Source organism: Rissa tridactyla, chromosome 3, assembly GCF_028500815.1.
Source record: "Rissa tridactyla isolate bRisTri1 chromosome 3, bRisTri1.patW.cur.20221130, whole genome shotgun sequence".
In the NCBI taxonomy this organism is placed as follows: domain Eukaryota; kingdom Metazoa; phylum Chordata; class Aves; order Charadriiformes; family Laridae; genus Rissa; species Rissa tridactyla.
Window position 1 is genome coordinate 56763819 of NC_071468.1, and position 19959 is coordinate 56783777.

General features: G+C 40.3%; 1 protein-coding gene across 3 annotated transcripts in view; it reads left to right on the top strand.

Annotated features, from left to right (window-relative positions):
- Positions 1 to 18240, top strand: part of AKAP12 (A-kinase anchoring protein 12) — a 31053-nt gene extending 12813 nt beyond the window's left edge. For all 3 annotated transcript variants that reach the window (XM_054196682.1, XM_054196683.1, XM_054196684.1), the window contains 3 exons: positions 8389 to 12233; positions 12999 to 14933; positions 15584 to 18240. In XM_054196682.1, coding sequence (XP_054052657.1) covers positions 8389 to 12233; positions 12999 to 14933; positions 15584 to 15592 — 5789 coding nt within the window. In that variant the 3' untranslated portion in view covers positions 15593 to 18240. The remainder of the gene's footprint in view (positions 1 to 8388; positions 12234 to 12998; positions 14934 to 15583) is intronic.
- Positions 18241 to 19959: the final 1719 nt, after the last annotated feature.

Consider the following 19959-nt stretch of genomic DNA (forward strand, 5'->3'; position numbering starts at 1 on the left):
TGTGAAGCTGCTAACTAGGTTTGTTTTCTTCAGCAGTGGTGGAATGTGACATAGTGTCTGAAATTGAGGAACAGAAGGAAAAGATAGTGACCGTGTTGATGATGCTATTTTATATTAATCAAGCAATAATGCGGTAAATTTCTTAAGAGCTAAATTTGGTGAAATTGAAGGAAGTGTAGAAGTTAGCATCAATTATAAGTTTTTAAAATATTTGCATGAGAGAAACGAAGCTGTTACTCTATAGCTGTTTTAATTTTAATGAAGCAAAATCCAGAGGAGATGAACACACACCCTGGCAGGGGTGTGTATGCATGCATGTGCTGTGGGATCCCAGCCTGTGATACCAAAAACCCAATGTTATGTGTATTGAACTCCGTACATCTTATTTAAGAAAGCAGTGCATGAGCCGCTGAAGTGTGAGAGCTCACACCATAAACTAGTGGGGCTTTCTGAAAAGGTAACAGTATTTGGATGAGCAAAGAATTAAAGGGAAAAAACAGTATCTTGCACTGCTGGTTTTGCACAAACTTACGTCTTTCTCTGCGAAACAAAGTGGCGTTATGAAATTTAAATAAATAAACCCCACTTTTTTCCTAAAGATAACTAATTTGCATCAGAATTTCTTTCAGATTGATGATGTATGTCTTTAGCAATCTAGGAAATCTTTTTTATTTCGTTGTATTAATAATTATTTACTTGCTTAGATCTTATTTGCTAGAGCTAGTGAATGAATTCAACAAATAGTGGGGGTTTATTCATGCAAAATACTTTAGCGTTACAATAGGTATTGACAACAAAGCCTGTAGAAGTCTGTCTGCGTTTGGAGCAGACCCTGGGGAGGACTGTACGTGATTTGAATCAGTTAGTAGGGGAGGAGATATCCTACCGCTGTTTACAATAGGGTTTTCATTAAACTCGATGTTTAATGAGCTTATCACATGCTGAGTCTTTTTCCTCAAGGGTTCTCTATTTTTTTATTTCCTTTTATTGTTAGTAATTAAAGGTTAAACTGTTTTTCAAAAGCAATCTCTTTATAGGGTTGCACAGTTTGATCGTTTGAGGTTTTCCTTATTTAATAATTCTTGTGGAAACCTGGATTTTCACTGCAGCACCACCGGTTCTGTAGTACATTTTGCAATAACTGCATCTAGCTGGTAGTACAGGTCACCATTTCTTTGAAGGGACTTCTCCTTATGCAGGAGTATCTTAAGCTATCCTGGGTCTAATTCGTGCAGATGCAGCTACATCTCCGTTGTGGCGAGTTTGTCTGGGATGCTTATGTTACTCTTTATGCAGCCGTTTTGATAAAGAAAATTTTCAATCTGTTTGTCATTGTGCATTTTCATTAATCATTTGGTGTTCTCAAAATGTCCCAATACGTACTGACCTATATTGCTTATCCTGTCCTTGTTCCTAGCGAAACAGATTTTTTTTTGATCCCCCCCCCAAATACCCAAGTGCTAGTGTGGCATCTGTCTTATGCTTGGTGAATACATTTTGTTTTAAAAAGCGGAACCAAATCACTGAACGTGAGACATGGACAGCTTGGGTAACCATGAAATTTCATAAATATTTGTGGCATACCGGTTTGGTTCCCAAGCAGAACAGCTGGACTGGTTTGAGAGCAGTTTATTATTATGAGTTCATTTAATGAAGACTCTTTAACTATAGTAACTGTATATCCAAGCCATGACTAATGACTCTTCTGGTTTAAAAACAAACAAAACAACTTTAGAAGAACTTTACTATTTTTTGATTTTTAGTGCTGTTTCTTGAAACATTGAAATGAAAGAAGAAATATCTCAAAATGTTGAATGAATGAATGAAGCGTATAACTTCCCTTGCTGGAATTTGAGAAGTTAGTCTCTAGGTTGGGGCAGACAAGTCCAGCTAAAGCAAAAACTTCTAAAAATAAAAGGTTTGTGAGGAATGTTATAGCATCACAGCGGAAATGATTGTGCTTTCTTTTAAGTTACTTTCATAGGAGGTTATGTATGATGTCCTTTTCTGGGGAACGTTGCTTAAGGAATTCTGAGCCATGAAAAATTGCAGCTATTTTGCAACGTTTTCCTCTTTTTTTTTTTTCTATTTTTAAAAATGGACACAAAAGTATGTGAAATTTTTAAACTTAACTCTTCAGTTGCCACTTGTACTAGAGAACTTAATGGTATTTGTTTTTAACGCTTTGAAAAAAGAACACGATTTGAAAACCTATGAATTGCGTGTATGCATTGTGAAATTTAGTATGCACTAATGTCTGTAAATCCTTCCTCATTAATTATTCTGAAAGAAACCCCTCCCTGCAATTAACACGACAAATCAGTCCTTGGAAATAATTGAGTGAATAGAAGGGGGAAGGAAGTAGTGTTTTCAATGAAAGAAGTATTTGGTACATTGAAGTGGAAACAAATATTGTGAATGGGAGGGAAACGAAGGAAGAATTTGCAAAATATATTGTCAAGAAGCAGCAGTGCCACAGACTTGAAATCTTGTAGTTAAAAGAAAATAAAAAAAAATTTAGAAGTGTAACACCTGGACATATTTCGGCTTAATTTTGTTACTGCAAAGTGAGTGGGGTGTTTGTTTGATTTATTAAAACCAACCTTCTGAAATTTAAGGTAAAAAGAGTCAGGATTTGTGGTATAACGTCCAATTCTTACACTCCAGCAATTAAAAAAAAAAAAAAAAGGGCAAAAAAAGGCTTTTAGGTTTTCACTGCAAAATAGTCAATTTCATTAATAATTCCAAATACATACTTCATTCTAGATAAATCTGTTCAGTGTAGTTTTTTTCATAGATGTTGTCATTTCAGACTGCGTTTTGGTTTTTAGTTATCGCTTCTCCATTTTTATCAGTTTTTACCCTTTCTTGACTTTGCCATTAAACATTTCTGCTAATAATTAGAAGAATTGTGCAATTAAGGGAAAACTACATTTAACAAATAAAAGCTTGGTATACCCTGGACACTCAGTTCAAATTCATCTTTTTTTTTTAATCACCTTCTCCTGTTTCAGTGTCATGTGAGCTTTAGAGCAGTAGGTGGTTTTTTTAACAATTTGTATTTGTGGCAAATCTTGATACAACAGAGGCAACTGAAAAATACGCCTTCAGCCTTATGGCTTCGGTGTTAGTTTATGCTCATGCAAACCTACTGAGAGTATTGTGTATGTGACTGAAAGCACGATTTGGCCCCAAATACTTAAATATTGAATAAATGAAAACAGCCCAAAGTCCTCTGGAGCCTCTCGGTGGCCAGTGGAGTTTGCGAGGCGGGCGCTGGCTGTGTGTGACATCCATCTGAGAGATTGAGAATGTAGGGAATTCATGGAAAAAATCCAGCGCCGTGCTGCAAATCCTTAGGGGGAAAAGTCAACCAGCTCCAGATGTTGACATGGTTGACTGCGAGCACATGAAGTGCTGTGGGTTTAACTCTTGCAGTCAGAGTGCTTTTTTTCTTTTTTCTTTTTAAAACCCTCTGGCAACTACCAGGGGAGAAACACGTTTTCACTTCTGGAGACAGACAAGACAATGGTAGCAGTTAAGTTGCACTAGCAACAGTGTCTATCAGCCTACTAAAAGAGAAGTGTTATTTATTCATGTCATTTTTAATGGGATGGATCAGGAATTCAGTCATTCTGAAAATACTAATTTTCCAACTTCTGATAAAACACAAATAAATTCTTACCATGGACTAAGCTAGCTATGAAATTGTGAACTCAAGCACTTCTGATTCCCTAAGATCATCAATCTCATAAGTTTGTTTCAGAATAAAACAGAACACTGGCAGTTGTTAAAACACAAGAAGCACCTTGATTCAATTAAATGTTTGAAAGCTTAACTGGTATGTAAGCAGTTAAAATAGCATTTCAGCTTTAGGTCTTAACCACAGTGGATTTAAATAGCAAAGTGGATCAATTTTATGATATCACCTTTGATTTGTATCGCTGCCTCTGGATATATTTTTATTGTATTGTTTTCCTTGATTAGCCCATAGATGGTGAAACCCTTCTCAGAACAGACCTAAACAAATTGTATTGATAGCAGTGTTTTACTAGATTTTATTTTTTTTTTCTGGGAGGTATTTTGATGAGGCTCTCCTGTGTTTTAAAGATGCTTTCAAATTGTATGAATTAATTCAGAAAGTGCTGGTTTTCTTGCCAAAACACCAGTGGTAGTGACACGCTACAGTACTCTGAACGACACTACCTTGTGTAAATAACTTCCAAAGCTTTTAAAGTGGAGTTACTCATGGTTTGCTTTGCATTCAAAAGTGTGCTAACAGTGTTTGGGCACCAAGAATGTCATTAATAAAAATGTCATTAAAGAATCCGACTGCTAAATATAAAGTTCAGCGTGTAAAGTTGACTTCTCGGGTCTTCTGTTTCTTTTGAGCCCCACTGGATATAAAAATGCTGGCAGCATGCAGGCAAATTTCTGAATGGCATCTCTCTCCTCAAATCATAGAATCTTCACGGTTTCAAAGGACCTTTGAGATCATCGAGTCCAACCATACACACACAAGGAACCCCTCCCTACAATCTCTGCCACTAGAGCATGCCCTGAAGTGCCACATCTAGACATTTCTTAAATACCTCTAGGGATGGTGACTCAACCACCTCCCTGGGCAGGCTGCTCCAGTGCCTGACCACTCTTGCAGTAAAGTAGTTCTTCCTAATATCTAATCTAAACCTCCCCTGCCGCAACTTCAGACCATTTCCTCTGGTCCTGTCATTGTTCACCTGGGAGAAGGGGCCAACACCCACCTCTCTCCAACCTCCTTTCAGGGAGTTGTAGAGGGCAATGAGGTCTCCCCTCAGCCTCCTCTTCTCCAAGCTAAACACGCCCAGCTCCCTCAGCCTCTCCTCATATGACTTGGTCTCCAGACCCCTCACCAGCCTGGTAGCTCTCCTCTGGACACGCTCCAGCACTTCAATGTCCCTCTTGTACAGAGGGGCCCAGAAATGCTGAGGAAGGGCATCAGAAATTCAGTTTAAAAGAGTCTTCCAGTGATTTAAATGGGAAAGAAGCAGACAAAGTAGAGACTGGGAGCGAGAGCTGCAGGTCACTTAACACAGAGCTTGGATGTCAGCTGTTACCTTGGGGATGAAATACCTTCTGGACAGGTTAAATGTTTTTTGTTGTGGAACTGAAGGGGTAGTGCCTGGACTTAGTCTACAAGAATACACACTGTGTGCTATGAGGGAGTGATGGAAATGTGACATGTGTTAGCATAGTTGCAGCTTTTCAGACTGGTATTAAAAGTACGCGTTCAGTTAGTCAATATTTTTGTTAATTTCTCCTTTTGCTATTTATTCAACAAAGTATTGCAAGGTAGCATGTTGCTGGACTCGCAAGGAAGACTGTCATCCTGATGTAACAGTTTTGAAAGCTTATCACTGTGCGTCAAAACTCTGTGTTCTCTACTTTTATGATAGCGTTTTCTATCTTAATACATACCCATAGCTGCAGATTTTGTAGTAGTTATTCAGCTCTTCTCACCTGCAAAGGATTTTACAGATAGCGAGTCTTTGTCTTAGGGTGTTACGAACACATCAATTTATAACTAGAATAAGTGAATATCCTTTGAATGCTTATCATGAATATGAAGACACGCCTTTTATACACTAGTCCTGCATCTTATCTTTCATTTTGTAAATAGAATACCTCACTCATTCATGTTCTGTGTATCATTCCCCTCTTACAGTAATCCTGTTCACTTGTAAATCCCTGAAACTCCTCTTAAACACTAAATTTGTGTTCTAGGAATTAAAAAAAAAAAAAAAAGAAATGCTGCCTCAACTGCAACTTTTTATATTTTTTTGAAATCTCAGGATTTTTTTAAATGGTAAGCATGCATTCTCAGGGCCTGTTTGCAAGAGGAAAGGGGAACCCCTTGAAAACTGTGTCTGTGTCTAGCTGTGTCTAGCTGCCCACCAGTTGCCTGCAGTGAGTCACAAGTGTCTTTTGGAGCTCTCCTCCGCTCCTGCTGCCTTCCTCCTTCTGGTCTTTGCCACTTAGACCCAGCATTCCTCACTGGCTCTCAGTGAGGAGATTTTTTTGCTCTACCTTTGTCTGAATTGTGTCAGATGGAGATAGAGATTTCCGTATGTCTAAAGATAAGCACATTAGCATTAATGCAGGACTGAGGAAGAACAGAAGAGAGACTATAGACCTTGTTTCCACCAGAGGTACTAATAGGCCTGGCTTGTAAACAAATTATTTAACATTATTTCACATTATTTAACATGTTTAATTTCATAGCTGGTCAGCCAGAAAAATACTTGTAGACAAAGGGAAGAAATATCACCTTCTTCACCCAGGAAAAAGAGAAGAGTTCATATACCTCTATCTATTTAGAGTATATTAAAGACTACAGACTATATTAAAGTACCTGTTACTAAATAATAAAATGTGTGATATGTACCCTAATGTTTGAAGAAATGTCTCTGACTTTTTGAATTCCCGTTAAGCTATGATAAGCTTCCTGCTAAATTACATAGTTTTGCAGAAATGACAATGAATTTCTTTCTGGACTTAAGAATAAATGAACGTAGATACAAAAGTGGTTCCTGGCCTTATCCTTGTATTGTCTCAGCACACAACTACATAAAGTTTGATTCGTAAGAGTCCAAAAATATTAAAAAAATAAGCACATCAGTTTTTCTTTGGTAACCATCTTAAAATGAAAAGAGAGTTCAAAAGTGTTCTTGCTGCTTCTAGCTGTGCTTACAGCCTTACTTCCCTTCACTGACTGAAGTGTTCTTGCAGTAAGTTATTCTTGCTCCTGGAGCATTCTGGTGCTTGCAAAAGCTATATAACCAATGGAGTAATAATCCTGGCTTTTTCAGAAAAACGTCCATTTCTTCTTACTGTGCTCCCTCACAAATTACTTGGTTTGAACATCTTGGTTTTAAAATGTTCAGGGAGTTGGGATGTTACCAGAGGTCAGACTTTTAAGTGAATTAGGAATTAACAATTAAAGGAAGTAATTTTAAACTGTTAGATAAAGGGAAAAATAAAGAGCTTTGCTTATGTCAACTGAGAAACAGCAACCGTTAGGCTGCTGATAGTGAATATAAACATAATTTGCCCTCTACATAGCTATTAGAAGCCAGTATACTTGTAGATTTAGTTTTGCATATTATTTAGTTGTATTTCAGCCTTACCTAGACTGCATTGTCTCTGTGCTTATGAAGATGCTGTTCTTCTCAAAGGGGACGTAGGCAAGGAGAATCGACGAAGCATCTAGGCTGGAAGGGACCTCTGGAGATCAGGTGGTCCTGCCCCAGCGCAAAGCAGGGCCAACTGCAGAGTTAGATCTGAATTAAAAGATGGATCAAATAAAAACTAAATCACTTTGGGAAATTCAGTGACGCATGTACTTTTGAAAGCTGTGTCCTGCATGCCTTTGGGCATCTAAGTAGCACATGTACAACTTAAGAAAGGAGGCATGCCTTCTCCCAGGATGTTGCTGTTTAACATTGATTTTTCTTTTTTTTTGTGGTTGTCTTAGCATTCCAACAAGTTTGGTCAGAGAGAACAGCACGCTCACTCATGCCCTTGCACGTTCACCTGTTGTAGAAAATTAGGGGTCAACAATGTTAAACTGGAAATCCTGGCAGTATCCAGGCCCAAGAATCTTTTGGTGTCTTAAATGTGCCATAGACTATATGATTCGTGATCTTTAAAACAAATCTGTTGTAATGTAACTGGTTTGGGGATTACAGGTTTTCAGAAAAATAGGAAATTTCCCATGGGTTTTATCACATCTTCCTGTTCTTCTGGGACAGAGCTGTAAAATGAGCTTTTCTTTTCTTGTCATCATTTTAGCTCAACACTTTTCAATTTTATTTTTTTTTCTTTTCCCTCACAGGTCTCTCTGCATGGGCTTTCATTTTCTATTCACTGAGCTTTGCTTCAGGAATAATTACATATATTGTTATATATATTCTTTGAGTAATGATAGGATAGAATTAATTTTTTTTTGTCACGTTAAGTTTGCCTTAAAGTAAAAAACAAACAAACAAAAAAACCACACCACCCCCCAAAAAAAAATACAACAAAAATCCTTCAAAAGAAGGAAAGACAACGCAAGAATATAAACTCAAAAAGCGCATTTACAAATAAACTTTGGAAAGACCCGTGATATGAGAAAGGAAAGGAATTAAGGAATTATAGTAATCCTAGAACAAAAGTTAGTCCTTAAAAAAAACAACAACCTAATACTAGCATATAGAAGAGGCACACAGATAATAGAACCTGTCTGTTTAGGAAAGTTTTATTACAAATGCAAAAGATTATATATATTTATATAAAGATATAACATTAAATTGAGAAGGGAACTAACTAATTTTCTTCTCTTTTTTTCTTTTTTTTTTCCTAAAACAGTTGGACAGACAGAACATTCCAATGTAACTTTGAAGGAAGACACTGAAACTATGGCGACAAGTCCATCTGACTCAAGCACCAAGGACGGTGTAGACACTGAGAAAGAGGATGCTCATACAGCTAAACAATTGCAGTCTTTGGAAGAAGACGCAGAAGACCACGCATCTGAGCCACAGTCTTATGATCTGGGTTTTAAAAAGGTTTTTAAATTTGTTGGATTCAGATTCACAGTAAAGAAGGAAAAGACGGGAAAATCGGAACCAGTTCAACTGCTTACTGTAAAAAAAGAAACACAGGTCCCTGAAGGAGCTGATGATCAAAAAGAAGTCAGCTCAGAAGAAATAGCGATGCCTGAGGATGCAGTCTCTGCAGAAGACAACACCAAAGACACATTGAAAAATGAAAAAACAGAAGACGAATCTCCTAAAACACCAGAAGCAAATGAGATCTGTTCTCAGTCAACTGCCTTAGCCACTGAAACTGCATCACCATTAAGAAAATTTTTTACTCAGGGATGGACTGGATTTAGAAAAAAGAAGAGTTTTAGGAAGCCTAAAGAAGATGAACTACAGTCTTCTACAAAAGAAGAGGAGCAAGAAAAAGAAGGGGCAACATTAACAAGTGAAACCAATGAAAAGGAGGAGAAATCTGAGTTTGAGAAGCAAGATGAAGAAACGAGTGTGACAGCAGTAACTATTGAAGTGCATGAGAAGGAGCAAACTGAAGGTGAAAAGCAGGAGTCAAAAAAGACTGTAGCAGCCATAGGAGTCGAAGCATGTGAGAAGGAAGAGCTACTCAAGCATGATGAGCAGGGACAAAAAGAGGATGTAGCAGCATCAGTTGTCAAAGAAAGTGTGAAGGAGAAAAAAGCGGAAGGTGATGATCAAGAAAGGAAACTGGTAGAAGTCTCAGAAGATCTTGGTGAAAAGGAAGAAAAAACTGAAGAAGGAGAGAAAGAAAGTGAGGTGACAGAGAAACCACTAACAACAAGGTCCGTCGTACCCGTTATCACTGACAGTGTGAATGGAGAATTGAAAACATCCTCAGAAGTCCTACCTGTGGGAGAAAAAATGGAGTCAGCTGGAGTCAAGTGTGAAATGGAGGACAGAACTGAAATATCCTCTGAAGAGAAACTTGAAGCAGGATCTTTGGTAGTTGAAATTTCTAGTGAACAGCTTAAAAAATCTGAAGGAAGAGAAGGAGATAAACCTGCTCCACTGGGGAATGAAACAATTGATGAAAAAACAGAGGAAGCAGACTTGAAAATTTCACCCACATCAGAAGACATCACTGGAAAGTTAGACACGCAAGGAGAACCTGAAGATAGAACCACAGAGAAGAAAGAAAGCAAAGAACATGAGACAAAACTGACTTTGGATGCTCCTGGATTGAAGTCCTTTTCTACTTCTGAACGTTCAGTTGACACAGAGGATGATCAGCAGTCAATCAAACCCACCGATGATGGTCTACAGGGAAAAACTGGCATAGCTATGACTGATACTATCAAACCAGATGAAATAACCGCAGAAATAACTCCTGAAGAGGCAGCAGGAAAGAGGTCTCCAGAAGGTATCACAAATGAAGCTGAACTGCTGTCTTCTCAAGAAAAAACTAAACTACAAGGCAGCCCTTTAAAGAAACTGTTTACAGGTACTGGATTAAAAAAACTGTCTGGAAAGAAGCATAAAGGCAAAAGAGAAGAACCTAAGTTAGGGGAACAGGGTGAACCAATTCAGCACTTATCAGATTCCCCAGATAGCCCGGAGGAACAAAAGGGGGAGAGCTCTGCTTCTTCTCCTGAGGAGATGAATGAAATTCCTTCTTTGGAAAAATCTGTAGATGGAATGCAGGTCACTGAAAATGAAGATGCTGCAATTTCAGATGTGGAGAGAAAAAGAGAAAGTGTTACACCCTGGGCTTCATTTAAGAAGATGGTGACTCCAAAGAAACGTGTCAGAAGACCTTCTGAAAGCGATAAAGAAGAAGAAATTGATAAGACAAAGAGTTCTGCAGTGTCTGCAACTGAAAACACTGTTGATGAAAATCAGGGGGAATTAAAAGAAAATGGAATGGACCAAAAACCAGAGAAAGCCACAGAAGAGCCCAAAAGAAAGGTTGACACCTCTGTGTCCTGGGAAGCTTTTATATGTGTAGGCTCTTCAAAGAAAAGAGCCAGGAAATCATCATCATCTGATGAAGAAACAGAACATAAGCTTGGTCAAGAAAGCCAAAAAGTAGAAGAATCTGGACAGAGCAAAGAAACAGCAACAGATGCAATCCTTACTAGTTCTCAGGAGAGTGATCAAGGACAAGGGAATTCTTCGCCAGAACAAGCCGGAAGCCCATCTGAAGGTGAAGGTATATCAACATGGGAATCATTTAAAAGGCTAGTCACTCCAAGAAGGAGATCCAAAACCAGAATGGAAGAGAGAACTGAAGACTCTGTTGTGGGATCTAGCCTGGAGCATTCAACATCAGATGGTGAGCCTGGAAAAGATGAATCATGGGTTCCATTTAGAAAACTGATGCCTGGGCGTAGGAAGAAGAAGTCAGATGGGAAACCAGAACCAACTCATCTTAAACAAGCAAGAGAAGACATGGCAGAAACAAATGAAGAAGATTCAGATATTCCAGCTGTTGTTCCTTTATCTGAATACGAAGCAGCAGAGCAGGAGAAAATTGAAGCCCAACAAGTGAAAAATGCTGAAGTGATGAGAGAACAAACCTCAGAGGAAAAGAGAGCAGAAAAATTAGAGGAGACCTTAAGAGTTGAGCAAGGACATGAAGGGCTGGTACATGCAGTTACTGTTACCGTTGTGGAAGGGGAAAGGGCAGTTACCAGTATTGAAGAAAGGTCACCATCTTGGATATCTGCTGCTCTGACAGAGTGCATTGAGCAGGCAAAAGAAGAGGAAGAGAAAGAAACTGAGAAAACATTTGAATCAGATGTTATTGTGGAAGAAGCAGTGGTAGCTGCTAAGACAGTGCCAGAGACAAGAAAGGATATAAGTGATGACACCACAGCAAGCGAGCTAGAGCTAACCTCAGAAGCAGTGACAGCTCTGGAGGAGACAGCAGAAGCTTCCTGCGCTGAAGAAACAATGGAAGTGTCCCTAGCTGAGGAGACAACTGAGATGGTTTCTGCTGTTTCACAGTTATTAGAAACCCCAGATACTACAGAGGAAGTTACACCTGTACAAGAAGTAGAGGCCACTGAACAAAATTTGAAAGAATTAGACAAACAGACACAAAAAGTTCTTCACGAAGTTGCTGAAAGAGTGAAGTCAGCAGAGGTAGTCCAGCTGGTTAGTGAAAGAACCACAACAGCAACTGTAATTACAGCAGTGCAAGAAATTGAGTCAGAAGTTAAAGATGATGCTAAAGATGGGAAAGTTGTAGGTCAGGAAACTGTTTTGCCTGAACAGTCCTTGAAAAAAGAAGAACACAAGGATGATGACCTCCAGGCCCTGGGAAGTGCAGGGAACGTTCAGAGCCAAACCGGAGTTGAGGAGAGTGTTCCACAGGAAGATTCAGAGAGAAGTGAAATATCTGCTGCAACAAAAGAAAGCGCAGAAGGATGTGAAAATGTAGATGTATTGAGAGATGAAAGCCAGTGGCAGGCACGTGAAGAACCAGTTGTAGAAGACCACGAAGAAATGTCTGAAGTTCAGAGGACAGTAGAGGAACTTTCATCACAAGACAGAGACTTTCACATTATCAAAGCAGTCACTCCCAAAGAAGAGCTGTTTGCAAAGCAGGAGCCTTCAGAACAAGAGAAACTGCCCGTAGCAGATATGACAGTAGATGAGACAACAGATGAATGTATTCCAGAAGTGCAGGCTGCAGTAAGTATTATGTATAACACAAAGGTTCATCTGTCAAATGAAAAATTCAGCAAGTATTAGATACTATACCTAATTTAGAACCAGGTTGTGGTCAAGAACCTTCTTTGTGCAGCCTGAGGCAACTGAAGTTTGTTTCCAATGAGATAGACACACAGATGTCAGAAGCAGCAGCCGCTGAGGCTTGCATGCAGTGAGGTGGATGCAATTCCTGCAGAAATGGGGTGGGAGATGGTGTGTGGATCAGAAAGTGTTGAAACAACTGCTGTTACGGCTCCTGCACAGTGTAATGTGACTGAAGCTATTACATGAAAACATGTGATACATACGTGATCCATATGGTACCAATACATAGCAGATGGTATCTTCAGTCGTAGGCAGAGGTACAATTATAGCTGAGGTACTTCTACAAAGTGGGGTAATGAAATGACACCATTATCTCCAGCTTTAAATATGCAGGCATTATTGTGGCTGTTGCATTCCTACTTTCTTCCCTACATCCCCACCATCTTCCTGAATTAGTCTTTGTTTCAAGTGCTGTTTGTTGTCCCTTGCTTTAGGCTGCCCTTTGTTTCGTGAGCTGTGTGTCCTGAGAAACTGAACACGAGCTGGGATCTTGGTAACCCACTAATCTCAGTGTCATCACCTCATACTCTTCTCATAACCCTCCTTCTCCTGGTTGTTTCTTCTGGTGCGTCTTCACCCAGAACACTCCTGGTCACTCCCTGTTCGTACCCTTTTCCCCATGTCTGTTGTAATTCCCCACAGGTGCAGGACAAGACAGAGGATGAAACCTCTACCTTGGGGCTTACAGCTGAAGAGCCTGTGCAGCTTGAAGAAGAGGACAAAACCCTCACTGTGGGACCAGAGTGCACAGAAACAGCTGTCACTGTCGTCCCTCTTAAACCTGAAAGACAAGATGAAATTCCTGACTTCAATTCACAAGAGCAAGCTTGTACTGAAGGAGTTCCTAGCCAGGCATCTGCCCAGAGAGAGGAAGAGGAAGATGATGCTGTGCTCCTTGGAGTAAAAAGTACAGAAGTCACTGTTACTGAAGTTCCTCTGCAGAATGAGGTAAAAGCCTCTGCCCTTCCTTCAGAAACAATTGGCTCAGAAGCAGCTGCAGATGCTGAGCAGAGTGTGAGGGATGGAGCTGGCAGGCAGATTTCAGAAACAGATTCTGTGCCTGTCCTAGAGCCACTATGCAGAGAAAAAACAACTGAAACCCCCTCCCAGAGTGATGAAACCAAAGGTGGCAAAATGGAAGATGCTACGCTTGAAACTGAAACACACTTAGAAGGTGATAACACTGTCACTGAGGCTCCCACACAGATTGAAGTAGACAGCGTATCTAATTTAGCATCAGCATGTCCAGGTATCATTGAAAATGGAAGCATTGTCCTCACTGACATAAGTCCTAAGAAATGTGAAACACTAAGCAGCTTAGCTGAAGAAGAGGCTGTGGGAAAAGAACAAGAACTTGTAGAAACCTCCACCTGTCAAGACTTTCAGAAAGAAGATAACAAAAATGAGCAGTCGATGGAAAGAGCCAAAGAAGTATTTGAATCTGGAAAATGGGAAGCCGTGAGAGGTGATGAATGTTCAGCTGCTGTCCAGCAAGAGGTTTTAACTGTTCGAGAGGAAGGCTCTGACTCAGGCTTCCCACAAGCTGAACGCTTGGAGGCTCTGAAAGTGCCTGTGCCCGTAGCAGCTGCAGCAGTTGAAGAGCATGTCGTGGCAGAAAGTGTAACACCTGCAGACATGACAGCCGAAACTATACAGCCCTTGGCAACCACACAAAAGCAAATGGCTTCTGAAGAGGTCCCAGTTACTACTGTTGACTATTCAGGCTGTGGGACTGCAGAGCTTGGTAGTGCAGAAGCACCTGAGCCTCAAGTAAGTCCTGCATCCATGAATGGAATATCAGAGGAGGAAGAGAGGCCCCAGAGTACAGGGCAACCCAAACAAAATGGTATTCCTCTAAGTGACAGTCTGTCTCACACCCACATGGAATTTGAGAAGGATGTTGTTCAGTCTGTAACTATAGAGTCCCAGAGTACAAAAATTGTATTGAATGCCATCCAGACAGCTGTTCACAAACTTGCAGAAACAGAAGAGTCAGAGCAGTGCATTAAGGCCATAGGGGAAAGCCCATCAGATACAAATATACCTGAACTTCTAAAAAGTACACAGGTGGATCATCAACTTCCAGTAAAAGAGGAAGAGATATGGAGTAAGGAACAAGAGCTCCAGCAATCGGGAATAGTGAAAACTGCTACCTTAACAGAGTCTGCAGAAATGCATGCAACTGTAGAAAAAACAAAAGACACATTGTTAACTTCTGAGATGCTGAGAGATGGACAAAGTCAGAATTCTTTAACAATCATGACTAGCCCTGAAGATGTTTCAAGGGAAAGTGTGAGACTTCAGAAATCCACACTAGAACTAAGTACTTCAGAAGACTCAACCAAAGACCCCCTAGACATACACCCACCAAAACTAAAGGAAAAAGAGGTTGGTCGGATTATGGAAATCCCAGACCAACATACAGATCAGCAAACATGCGGAGAAAGTGAGGAAGAACAACATCACCTGCCAGTGGAAGATGGGAAAACACAGACACGGGAGGAGGATAGTTGCCAAGAAGGAATATCTTGTGATAGTCCACAAAGTCAGAACTCAGTGGCTCCTGAGGCCTTGAATGTAAGTAAGATTTTTAGCCAGCAATTTCTTTTCTTTTTCCAAAATATTTTTGAGGGCCTGTAAAACTCCTGTGTCTCTATTTTATTTTATTTTTTTTTATTCTGGTGGAAGGCAGCTGCTCCCCAGTTTAACCAACAAGCCATAGGTTTTGTTTGTTTGTTTGATTGTTTTCTTGTCACTTTACTGCCTCTCTTTCTAGCTATTCAACACCTTGTTTCTTTTCTGTACAGCTAAGCTCACTATAATGGCCTTTGACTTGGCCTGTAACTAATGGAGATATTTCTGGGAGGTAGAAAAAGTGGTTTCCAGTTTTCCTAGATACGCATTTGTATGGCACGTGTTTAATGTATGGGATTTAATGCACAAACACGCTTCCTCTCTAACAAAGCTCTTTTTAAAATCCTAAAGGAAGTGAGTGTTGCCTTCCATGGTAAACCTGGAGTGCCTCATGTACCAAAGCTCTTTGCACTTCAGTGAAATCTCAGTCAGAAATGATAAGTACACTCTTTCCCTAGGATATTCACTGCACTTGCTTAACTGAGTCATGAGACCTTTATCTCTATCTTTGAGGACTGCTTGGGAAAATTAAGATATTCTTGAGAGAGTAAGTTGTCATTAATAAAGCTTTTTTACTGTTGTCTTTCTTTCAGATGTGCTAAGCATCCACGTGGCATTTGGAGAGATACCGGTCTTGGAGAACAACTGACAATCCTGCAACAGAACCAGGAGCTTTATTCACTACCCTTTATTCATGGATGCTAGCATCTGCTCTTTTGAAGACCTCACCTTTTTTGTCACTTCTATTAAAAAAACAATGCCTTTAATGTTGGCTATATCCAACATGTGTTCCATTTGAAGGTCATTTGCCTCTGCCCAAAATACACCATTTAGACTGGAGAGGCACAACTGAGTGAACGGACGGACCACTAAAATTTGCACCACAGCTGTTACTGTCCCCTCACTTAATATGTGTCCTGTCTGTCCCATCTCCTTGAATCCCTTCAGTCATGCCTGAATCCCTCTACCTTCTTTCTGCAGTCTCCCTTATCCCCCACATCTTCCGTAGCTGCCTTGATTTGACCTACGAGTGGCTGTAGCTGCTGCTCGACTTGCATTTGAAGGGGAAGAGGAGGGCTGACTGATGAGAATGCATGAGACTTCTGGTCAAGTAGCAGACGTGTCTTTATCAAACAGCAGGAACTGGATCACGCACAAATTCTTGAGCGAGCTGCTCAAGATTGCTGCCTTTCAGTCCCATTCAGGTATCTCTGTCCATCCTTCAGTTGTATTTGTGCAGGCCTGATTTAGTCAGAAATTACTTCTACAGTGTAGCTTGAAAGGAGATTGAGAATACCCTTCTTCTGTTGTTACAGACTTCAGGTCTCAGGACTGGACTGTAATGTGTTGAATATTTATATGTATGTCTTAAACCCAGTTCCGATTTTAATGTAGAGCTATGATACTTCTGTATTATTAGGCGTACCCTTAAATGAATTTTTTAGAGTAGTCTGGAGAGGAAATTGATACCATTGGAGCGGAAATTGATAACATGTAGTTTCCTATTTATTGTTCCAGGTTTTTCCCCTTGTAAAATCTCTCAAAAACTTGGCCGTCTTGCTTTGAATATTTATATGTATATCCTAAACCCAGTTCTGATTTTAATGTAGAACTATGATATATCTAAAGACAAAAGGAGAGCCCTAACCTGTGTCAGATCCACCACCGCTTCTACTTGCAGTCCTCCCTGGTTTCTGAGAACCCTCCTGACTTACCACTTCCCTGCCATCTTGCTCATGCAGCGACCCCAGTGGTACCACAACCCTTGAATCACACTCCTCTCACTCCAGAGTCTGCTTATTGCTGGTCACTGCCCCATCCACCACCAAGCCTCTATCTACACCTATGCCATCCAGCATCCTTCCTGCATACAGGCTGCTTCTTTTCCCAGCTCCTGACGAACCTCTTTCCCACCACAGCATTTCCTGAAATCCTCCCCACTCCTATCAATTCCCTGTCTTCACTGGGGGGAGTAGAAAGCGGGTGTAAGGGCTTGGTGATGAATTCTGCCTTGAATTGCAAAAAGCTGATGAGACCTTTAGGGTGCTGAGATCTTCAAAACCTTCACATAAGGTGGATTGGACTGATGACAGCTGTAGGCCAGTATGAGCATGGTGATTTAACAACGGAAAGAAGTCCCAAGACTGACTCCTGGGATGTTTGTCCCCAGCAGGAGTTGGTCCTCTCTTTTGTTGTTTACATTAAAATCAAACACGGAGTACAAGTCCGTACTTTCAGCTCTGATTTCTAAAGTGAAGGTTACAGATCGCACTTTGTGAACCCGATGCCCGTCAAGTTGAACAGTAGCTCACTATCCTACCTGTATAGTAATTTATTTTAAAATCAACTTTTAGTGTACAAATGCTCTTGTTATGGCAGGTGCTTAGCTCTCCTCGAGGCTGCACGTACAGCAAGCAATTAACTGATTGCACTGGTGTGATTGCACCATCTGGTGCTGCCCTGCGTGGAAGCATCAAAAGATTTTTCCTTACCTCAGAGCAAATTATATAAATATTTAAAGCCGAACAATGTGGTTTCAAACAATCCAGTCTGTCCATCGTTAGCGACAGCTTTCCCCCTTGGCTTTGGGCAATTCCAGCAACCTTGGTTGGTTTCCACAGGTTTAAGTTGGCTTGCAAGTTAATCATGCTCTTAATAACACCTCACAAGTGCAAACTTGGCTGAATTTGTACAAATTGTATACCTATGTACGTTAAGCCATATTGCAATAACTGCAGCAGGTAAAACAAAATAACAATAGCATGACCTGTGTAATCCTGATTCTTATGTTTGTAGCTCCAAAGCTGTTAATAATATGTAAAGTTAATGTCTGAACCTCATTTAAATAAAGCTAGCTTTACCACAATGTAAATTGTCTGTTGGTAGTAATTGGACAGGCAAGTGCTTTAACTTGCCTGTTTTCTCCATTAATCCAGGGCCTAGGTAAGCAATGCAACAAACTTAACTATAGAACAAATACAAAAGCTTCTTCTTATAACTGACAGCTAAAAAAATACTGCACCTGAAACCACGCTAATGGTGCAAGGAGCATGCCTCCACGTAAAGATACTACTTTGTTCCAGCGTATTGCTTTGGCCTCTGAAACTCTCATTTGAGACTGTGACTTCTGGCTTGTGCTTAAAAGCTTGAAGCTTTCTCTAATCCAGTGTATTGGGTTACCAAATTTGATTTTGTGTTTTTAAGGTAGATTTTCATTAATTAAATAAAATACAACTACAAATTTGTTCTATCTTGTGTATGTGGTGTTTTTTTCAGCTTGCTTAGTATAAATTATTTTCTGATGGTTGCTTCATCTTCATAGAGTTAGATTTGCTCCTGACAATTCATTTGTTGTTGAGTGACGTTCAGCTTTTGATGTGCATTAAAAGAACTTATTACAGTATTAAACTACAATTTGGTTTTAAGTTTCTGTAAAATATGCATACTTCAGAAGAAGTAGTAAGAATAAGGTACTTCAAAAGACTGTGAAGAAAAAAACCTCCATTAAATTCAAAATAGATAACAGTATTCAGTGAGCCAGAATGAAAAATCAGTAAACCATATGCCTTGCTGGTGTAACTGAAGTATAAAAAAAACAACAAAGCAATAACACAACTGAAGTATAAAAAAAACAACAAAGCAACAACACAAACGTCCACAAAAAAATTGGCATAGAGTAGTAGATTAACGACCTTAGGCCCATAACTAGTATCTTCTAGGCTCCCCCACTTCTGCTTAGCTGGGGTATACTCCTCATGGCGCCAGACATCTGGAGGTGCTTGTGATTTATATTCACAGACCTTGGACTTCAGACATGAAATTTTTTAAGCCATCTATGGCTAAAGTTGTTTAGCAGCATTTGTATCTCGAAAGACTTCCATAGATTCACACCTGAACTCATTTTGTAAAGCTACACGTTTACCTTCCCATCTCAGCTAAGATGCTAAATCCAGCATCTGCAAATGCATACCTGCACTGGTCACAGCAAAGGCGGGCATGTCCAAACACTACAGGGTGCCTGTCCCTTGTCTTGCTTACATATTGTGTCAGGGAGCTCATACTGCAGGCGACTGATCTCACTGCCAAGCGCTGGCATTTGGAGGTATAGGTCAAACCAGCATCTCCCACCAGACTTTGTGCTCAAGGCACACAACCTCTGCCAGTCCTTTTGCAAGGTTTATGCATTTATACCATCCTGTTACTGCTTAACATGAAGTCCCTAAACAGGCATCAAATTAGGGACTAGAGAGCAAGTCTCTTGCATCCCACAGAGGTTTGTGTGCTGTTTTCTCTTTTGTAAGGCTGTTTTATTGGCAATAGCTCAAGTATCCTGCCTATTAGCTCAAGCTATGGAAGCGGATCTGGCTTTCCCATTCAGATCCAGAGCATATGGGAGGCAGCTGTACTCATTGAGGAACCTGCACGACTTGGATACAGCGAGTGCCTGGGGATAGGCAGGCGGCTTGCCAAAAGCACAGACGATTCCTGAGATGGTCTTGTCTGGATTTGGGACACTGCATGTTTGTCATTCACACTGCCACATGGGAGGGGAGCAGGCCTGAGGCGGCTGATGGCCCTGCAAGGAAGGATATGATTTGAAATGAGGAGCAATGTGGAACAGAAGGCCAATGGGATTGGCAGCACAGGGTTTGGAGTCCTGATTTTGGGGAGATGGATGAGGTGTGGTAAAAGAGGGTGACTCTTAGCTCTGTGAACATTGGCCACCACAATATTAATATCTAATGTAGGGCTGATGTTATTTCTAGTTGGACACTACATTCTGTCTTTAGAAAAGTGAGAGTGAAAGATAAGGGTGTAGTAAAGGCCTGTGAACTTTTAAGCTAATTTCTATGACATTTGCAGCAGGCAGTCCCAGGGTAAGCATGATGTAGTCAGCAGTGCCTGTCATGTCCCATAGAAACGGCTATATGAAGCAGAAAAACCTGACACACAACCACCTGTACTAACA